The 8941-nt window shown below is 32.9% G+C and overlaps 1 protein-coding gene across 6 annotated transcripts in view; it reads right to left on the bottom strand.

Annotated features, from left to right (window-relative positions):
* Positions 1 to 1142: 1142 nt before the first annotated feature.
* Positions 1143 to 8941, bottom strand: part of LOC110024871 (E3 ubiquitin-protein ligase PRT6) — a 67872-nt gene continuing 60073 nt past the window's right edge. The window contains exons 17-20 of one of the 6 annotated variants that reach the window (XR_002294060.1): positions 7396 to 7464; positions 7017 to 7117; positions 6509 to 6818; positions 1143 to 1387 (exon numbers count right to left, since the gene is read on the bottom strand). Coding sequence is in view for 1 of the 6 variants with exons in the window: in XM_020725056.1 (XP_020580715.1) it covers positions 7043 to 7117; positions 7396 to 7464 (144 nt within the window). In the remaining 5 variants the exon portion in view is untranslated. The remainder of the gene's footprint in view (positions 1388 to 6508; positions 6819 to 7016; positions 7118 to 7395; positions 7465 to 8941) is intronic. The other 5 variants (XR_002294062.1, XR_002294061.1, XR_002294063.1 and 2 more) reach the window with 5 other exon arrangements.

Below are 8941 nucleotides of genomic sequence, written 5' to 3'. Positions count from 1 at the left end.
AAGGGGATGATATTTTGATCGAAGAAACATACTCTCGGGCATATTTTTCTAATAAAAATAAAGAAAGAATACATTTCTCCAATCATTACTGTTATAAGATATAAAGTCAAATTTTCTTTATATATTTGAAATGATCGAAGAGTAATAGTCGATATTGCGCTTGTGAATAGGCCTTCATCATAGCATGTCACAGAGAGTGATGAAGAGGAGCAATGGATAATGAGGTGAGAGAGCAACACTAGTAGGGTTCGGCATGAGTGAGTTTAGAAAGGTTAGGGCTTTAGGATGCAATTTTAAGGAAATTTACATCCATTTGGAGTTTGACATATTTCTTTAACACTACAGTAATGAATTTATTTAAGCATAAATACCATTAAAATTCATATTCCAAACTTAAAAAATAATTTAATCAAACTAAAATTTTTCATTAACTAGTATTAAAATATTTTTTTGTCTCATTCATATCACTTTGATCTCTCTCTCTCTCACACACACACAACACACTCTCACTCATTGGCCAAAACAAACCCAACTTAAAAACCATGTAGAGTAGATTCTTGGCATATTTATAGAATAATCTAAAGCTTATTTGGCCCAAAGTGAGCTCTCCACAAGAACAATCCTGTGGAAATTATCATGCACCTATCATGTGCTAAGTTCCATATGCATAGAAGTTGCATTTACCAGCATATAATGGGTGTTTGCAACGAGAAATCATACATACAAAGAGCTTAAAACTCATCATTCATGATCAAAATTTGTAATATTATTAAATTAATGCACTAAATGATATATACAAAATGCTTAAAAATTATCTAGCTGAAAAAAAAAATGTCCATTAAACCCCTGCACATGTTGCTTTTCCATCATAACTCTAATCACATAATTGTGTAATTTTAATTAACCATTTTTTGCAAAAAAGAGTTTGAATTGTAAGTTCAAATATTAAAGCAGAAGTTTCATCAATATATATATTATCACAAGGCTCATCTGGTAGAATCATAAACAAATCATTACATAATTTGTTAATGATTACATTTGTAACCTCAACACCAACACTAGAGAAGTCAAAAAAACTTTTTCCAAAACTAAGTTCATTTATTACTTGTTAGCTCGGCACAGAAGAATGTTGCAATAAATTGATGAAGATCTGAAGAAAAGCATAATAACCAGAGAAGAGTTGCAGATCATGAAAAGAGGAATGAATTCAATAAAATGTTCACTTATATTGACATTTTATATATGTACAAAGGAAGCATAGCACCTTACAAATATTTAAATAGATACGTTGAGTTAAAATATGCAGGCACAGAACGAGACAGATGGAGGATTGTGAAGATGGATGGCATTTGAACACAAAAAAGACTACACATTTGAATTTAAAAACCTGCACCAGACAAAGAAAAATGATGTAATTGTATTCGTTTAATCTGAATTTATGATAAAAAAAGAAAGAAAGAACAGTAGAACAATAATTCACGGAGCAGTTACTGATATAAATAAACTGGTGATAAAAATATTGAAAATAGAAAGAGCTAATTTTCTCCTAGGACTGAGAAGAAGCATGCTTGTCATGATTTTCTTTTTATATTTATCACCTTAGAAAAGTTTCAAACTCGTGACGCCATACAGTTGATTGTCATATACATAATAAAAATTATATGTAGATTGAAATTTTATCAAACTTTTATATTAGTTCGGAGTCTATTTGGGGTAGCTGCAATTTTTTAAGAAAGTGGTTGTAAAACTGTAGTGGAAAAAATAACATCTTAGAAAACTGCAGTGAAAATTATAAATATATAATATATAATTTTTCCAAAAAAACATACAGCAACTTTCTCACCGTCACCGCAATAACAACCCAGGTTAAAAAAAAACAGCTTCCCACAACAAAAATTTGTAAGCAACAGTTCCTTAGCGACAAAAAAAAAAAAAAAAAAAAAAAAAATCAAAACAAACCTTAATCATGTATTGAGAAACAGAAAAAAAAGGGCAAAAAGAATGCCTTAAAAAGTTTGATTTTACTATCATATTTCACTAATTAAAATATCATCAATAGCCAAGGTATCAACAACCAAGCATTTAAATCCAAGTAAACTAATAGTCCACAAGAGCTTAAATCACGATTACTTTATCACCCACTACCAAAATTTTAATACAATCAATTGATGATTAAGGAAAATACTGACATGCGTGCTACCTTATTGGTAATGGGACAAACCAAAGGGTCATACTCCGGAAGTTTTGCACAGACACAGTGGGGTATTAACATCCAACTTTTTAATAGTTTTGGAGAAGCGAGTGAGTGCCTTTACAAATCCATCCAACAAATTAATACTTCCATATTTTGCAAAACTGTATATCAATGTTGGAGGGTCAGGAATGCAAAAAAAACATGGAAGATCTCACCGCACACCCACATTTATGGCAACAAAAGCAATTGTGTCGCTCACAAAGATGTACACTTATCCATCAAAAGGTGTAGTGCACACCCACATTTATGGCAACAAAAGAAATTGTGTCACTCACAAAGATATACACTTATGCATCAAAAGGAGTAGTAGGGCACTAGCCAGTCTAGTCGGCTTTCCACCAACTCATCCTGGTGTCCCCCCTCTCCTGATTGGCTTAAGATTAATGTTTATGGAGCATTTCTTTCTTCACATTTGACAAGCACAACCGTCGTTATCAGATATGAGATTGGGGAAAGCTTACTAGCAGACAACACACACATGGAGCACTTGGACAGTGTAAAAGTGGAATTACAAGCGTTTCTCTCAATAAAAGACCTCATGGAACCTTGGATGCCTGACATTGCCTTGCTCATTTTAATCAAGTAATTTTCAGGTATATCCCAAGACATTGTAATAAGGTTGCACACATTTGTGAAACTCTAGCTTTTCAAGATAATTTTTTGTTGTGGGAAGGTTTTGAAAACTCATGTTTTGCATCCCTTTATTTGTGACGATAGGCCTAGTCTTGATAATGCCAAATGACAATTCTTTTGTAATTTGCTTTTAGTTTTAATAATATGCATCATGCACCCTTTCAAGAATGATGTTGCCGCATGAGGTTAGGTAATTATGGGCAATGTGATTTCTGCATGTTGTTGAAGTATTGGGACCAGTCTTAAGATTTGGATTTAAAAGCAATTGTTTTATTCTATAAAAGTCTGCAATTCCGTTGCGCCAGAGAATGGCATTTATGCTAAAACTAAGGCTAATTTTGCGCCCATTATATATAATAATTTAGGTATAGTAAGTATTCAAATAAATAATCAATAAACGCTATTCAGCTTTCAATTCAATAGAATTTCTGATTCTAATTTCAACTTGTGTGCATGTTGGATTTGTGATTCCTTGACAACCTAATTCTGAGGAAAGCATTCCGCTCTTACCAGTATAAGACCTAAATTTTCTTTACTTGGGTGAAGTGATCCTTTAGCTAGTTTCTTCTAAATAATTTGTTATAGCCTTGTAGGCTTCGCAGAGTTCTTGAATTTATTCGAAATTGATACAAATGAAATTCTATTCCTAAGAAAAAAAAATGCTTTTTAATTTTGTATGGCTCTAATTTCATTTTCTTCAGATTTATTATAACATTGCACAATTATTTGGATCATATTCTTATATTTTCCAAGTTTCGTCTTAAAAAAAGTAAGATTTTTTTTTAAAATTAATACTCTTTAATCTACGAATCCTATTTTCAATTGTGTGACCTACATTCATTTCCTAATTCCAATTGCAAAAGAAAACCTAAACCATAAACCACCTCGCTCAAACTGACATTACAATTTACGATTGCATCATATTACCAAAAAGTGAAACATTTTACTGTGCCAATTAAAATATTCAATTAAAGACAACTTAAATATAATTAGCTAAAGCATAATTCTAGATAAAAAACAATATAGTCAAAGTGAGATTGAAAATTATATTCTTACAAACTAAAAACTTTCAAAAAAACTGAAGTTAATCTGATTTGACCTTATGCCATGAAACAGATATCAATTTCATGAATTATTCTCACATTTAAACTCCTCATGAAGTCACATCCGATACTCCAAACGATTATACACTTGTTCATGCGCCATCATAGATAATAAGTTTATACCACCACCACCAACACCATCAAAAGTTAACTATAAAGATATCTTATGCATTGATATGACAAAGTTGCTTGTTATAAGTTCTAACTCATTAGCTACTTTATAGGAAGCACAAAAATTATCATGATTTGTTTAACGAATATCAAATTTAAATCCGTCAAAGCCAAATTCGTCCAAGCCATCTGCATCTTAGTGTTTACACTCGATGAAAGCGTCCAGCAAATAAATAAATTTCCTAAGAAAAGTTAAATTTTATTTTATCATTTATTAGTTAATTATCATTTACAATTTTTAGTGATACAGCATGCCCATGATAATGCCTAGAAAACAGGATGCAATGTATTCTCTATTTCCTGGTACTATGTTTATGTGATTTGGCATAGATCTGGACTAGAGTAGTTCAAGATTGATTAGAGGTTTAAATGACGATCCTTACCTATATGCAAATTTGATATTTAAGGGATAAGAACTTTGGATGTTCATTCACTTGATTGCTACAACAACTAAGGTTGCCTTCTATAGGTGTAAAGCAAAAATGCCATATGGTTTCCCAAGTCCGTCATAAAAATTACAACTCCCGTACAAAAATCTGATGAGCACCTAAATCTTAGTCATAAAAATATTAAGGAATTTGAAGATAATGCGCCCATTTCTGATAATGATTTGAACATGCACAAAACATTAAATTCAAATCCACATGATAAATCATTTATTCTTATTGATGAATATTATTCTGAAAACAGAAACTAAAACTCAGTCTGTAAAGCATATTGTAGAACTTGATTCTTATTCTTTTAGTCATTCACCACCTTCTATTTAAGATTAAGCCCCAGGCATGTATTGTATGATTTGATTCTGTTGTACTGTGTTGAGCGCTTGCATGAATTACAAATTGATTTTCCACAGGTAAAGTTTGCGTAGGTCAAGGTGAGTTCTTATTTCTATTGCCCAAACTTCTATTGTTGTCACAAAATGTTGACCTATAAAAGAGAAGCATAAATAAAGTGTTCTTGAGATGAGAATGCTCAAGTGGATGAGCGGCTTTACAGTTGGAGACAATGTGCGAAATGAATATATCCATTATATTTGTGGAAGGGTTGGAGTAGCTCCAATGGCAGACTAGATTAGAGAGAGTCGCCTTAGATGATTTGGTCGCATTAAACATTGACTATATGATGATCCTATTAGGAGAGTGGATGTTTTAGATTTGAACTTATCTTAATCACTAAGTTGTAGCCGACTCCACTTAGTGGGATAAAAGCTTGTTGTGTTATTGCCCACAATTCTATGGTTAGCATCTTAAGAAGCTACAAATGTTCCAGCAAGAAGAATACAATACTTTGCTTCAAGAGACTACAAGATTATTCTAAAGGAATGCATTGTTTTACCTTTACATTTCCAGAGAGACTACCCCACTTCAGTCTTCAAAGGAGAATAGTTCCAGTTACGGTTAAACAAGGAAGTACTGTCAAAATGCTCTAACCATTTAGCTAATTTATTATGAGCTAAACCTAACGACTCACTAGATAATAAAAAAGCTAAAACAAACAAATTTTCATGCTTTTATACCACCATTATTATTTATGGCAGAATTTCATTATTTGATTTAATTTTTTTTAAATAGTTTGACATGTGATAAATATTTTTATTTTATAAAAGCAAATTTTAGTCTATGAAATGGTTGTAAAATGAGCACTTGCAGAAATGTCAGAAAATACTAATTATAAAGAAACCACAATACAAAATATTATAATAGCAAAAACAAAAATTTCCATGATTTAATAAATCTTGGGAAATGAAAAAAAAAAACATTTTTCCTATTATTGCTCCGCCTAGAAAACAATATTTGAAACCTTTTATTCACTTATGTTTCAATGTCTGGAAGACTACCATTAGAAGTATATAATTACTCAAATAAAAAAATAGGTAACTTTTAGTAGATTAAATCATTATCTTTACTCTTAACTCTTGGGGAATGCCTCCATGAATCCACATTTTCCATTTGCTCTTATTGATTATTGCTAGAGGTGTGAAATTTAATTTGAACTTCATTAAGCTCTCTCTTCTTTTTGAACATCGACATTAACCTTATTGGTCTATCCTTTATTCTTATATGTACAAGTTTTTCACTAACTACCATAATAAATGCTACCTTTACAGTCCATCCCTCGTAATCAGTTAATGTTGAAAACACAACTTCAGCCCCAACTCATACACCGCTCGCACTAGAGTTTCACATCCTATTTCTACATGTAAGGAAAAGAAACTTGGTCTTCAAAAAACAAATAATTTTTATATGAACAGTGATATAATCCAGCCACAATTACAAATGATATTTTGATCATTCGGCAGAAATTTATATAAAAAGTAAAAAAGATAGATGAAAGTATTAAGGAGTACCAGAACGAACAGTTGGAGGACGAACAGTTGGAGTTCAGAATCATATATTCTTCCCCTTGGACTAACCTGAATTGGTTTTCCACTATTTTTTAGACTCCAATTCTTAACCTGAACACAGGGGCGGAACCAGCCTCTTTTTCGGGGTGGGTGGAGTGGCAACTGTCCCCCTAGACCCAACGTGGGAGGGGCTAGGGCAACAAAAGGTAAAGTAATATTTCAGTAGGGGCAAAACTGATATTTCAGGAGGGGCAAAAAGCCAAATTAAGGAGGGGCAATTGCCCCCCTGGACCCTACCTGGGTCCACACCTGCCTGAACATATGACAAAAATAAGAAAACAAAATTCATCCATGATGCATAAAGTTAAAAACTTAAACCTCGAAGAGAAAAATGACTTTCCACCCACCCTGTTAATGAATCTCATAAAAAATCACAGGTATGGACGCAATATAACTACGAATAGCAGAAAAATAACATTCAAAAGAAAAATAAGCAAATATTGGACTGCACCTTCAATGCAAAAATCTTCAAGAAATTTAATCAGAGCCAAAAACACTAATTGTTGTCTGCCGAAGAACTTCAGAAGTCCGGTCAAGACCATGAGAAGCCACCTATTATTTAGCGGACAAATTCAGCTCAGTTGATAAAACAGGGAATTTAAGCTTCACAAACATGTGATGGCCATCCACCATCAATCACAGTGTTAACAGATTAGCTCTATTTTGGGATAAGTTTTATTTATCATTTGTTTATGTCTGGACCTTATATCTTAACTGATATTTTTTTAGGCAGTAGCATGTTAAGCAAATAGACTTTTGGAATAAATATATTAATAAAAGAATGCATCATAGGAAACACAAAATCCACGACAGTGAAAACTTTCATATACCAAATAAGTAAGCGCAGCATAGCGTTCAGTGTTTAAGAACAATGGTTTTCCTCGGCACACATCAATGTCCTGCAACATAAGAAACAGAAAGACAGAAATCAGCAAACATATAATAACTTAACAACTGACCATAAGAATGAACATAGAATGCACTAAATTTCAAAATAGTTCTACACTATTATTAATGGCAAGGCACAAGTCAACCTAACATCTGTTGAGAGTAGTTTTCAATCACATGAGCCCACACAAACAGATGAATTCAATTTTGATAAAAACGATTATAGATCAGATATGTTTGATGATTTTGGCACATTTCATGACAGCAATGTGTAGGTATGAAGCAAACAATAGAACTAGGATATCTCAGCTCTTATTTGACTATACATCATAGAAAAGATCCACACACCTATGGACAACATTTTTCCTGGTGTTGAGATTATAGAAGGGCAATCCACTTCTAGACCTCTACTCTTTCTTCGGGTTTATTTCGGCTATTGGAAAAATCAAATGATAATGTATTTGCATTCATTAAATATGCACATTTGGGATTTAGTCATGAATGATTACAATACACCCATTGATGGTGTTGTAGAGAAAATTACAACTAAGCCCATTTAGACTCCCAACGAGTTGGAACATGGATAGTTCAATGCTATAGCAGTAATTTATGTTGCGCTCTCAAACATGACAAGTATACAAGAATACCCCTGATTTTCATACATAAAGGTAAAAATAAGATAACTTAGTGTGCATTTTGAATAATGATTTTCTCATCTGAATACATAGATCATTCACCTATAAATAGGCGAGTACAAGAAATAGAAAGAGGAAAAAAATTTTCCTACAATTAAGTAATTCCTATAATTACGGAATAAACATAAATACCTATAATTAAGGAATTACCATTTTTATATTATGACTAAATATAACAAGCACTAAATAGAATTAAAGTAAATAATAAGGAGCGTGATTCCACACTCCCCCTCAAGGTGGGTTGCACAGATTGTACATGCCCAACTTGTTGGTTAGCTCATCAAAACTTGACTTAGGGAGAGCCTTGGTGAGAATGTCTGAGGTTTGGTCTCTAGCCTAGAAGGAGTATAGAACAATTCAATGATTCCATTGTCCACCTTCTCTGAAATGAAGTTCCGATCAATCTCAATATGTTTCGTTCGATCATGATGAACAGGATTCTTTGCGATACTGATTGCTGCTTGATTGTCACAGAACATCTTAATAGAATTTTCTCCTATAATTCCAAGCTCCTTGAGAAATCTTTTGATCCACATTCCTTCACAGATTCCAAGTGCCAGTGCTCTGTATTCTGCTTCTGCGCTACTCCGAGAGACCACCGATTGCTTCTTACTTCTCCATGTCACTAGATTGCCGCATACATACGTGCAATACCCAGAGGTTGATCGTCGGGTGGATATATCTCCTGCCCAGTCAGCATCAGTAAAAACTTCTACCTTTTGACTATCATTCCTTTTGAATAATAATCCTTTCCCTGATGCCATCTTTAAGTATCTTAAGATACGGTTGACAG

Source organism: Phalaenopsis equestris, unplaced genomic scaffold (assembly GCF_001263595.1).
Source record: "Phalaenopsis equestris unplaced genomic scaffold, ASM126359v1 Scaffold000277, whole genome shotgun sequence".
Lineage (NCBI taxonomy): Eukaryota > Viridiplantae > Streptophyta > Magnoliopsida > Asparagales > Orchidaceae > Phalaenopsis > Phalaenopsis equestris.
Note: the sequence above shows the minus strand (reverse complement) of the source record. Positions and strands in the feature narration are given on the sequence as shown.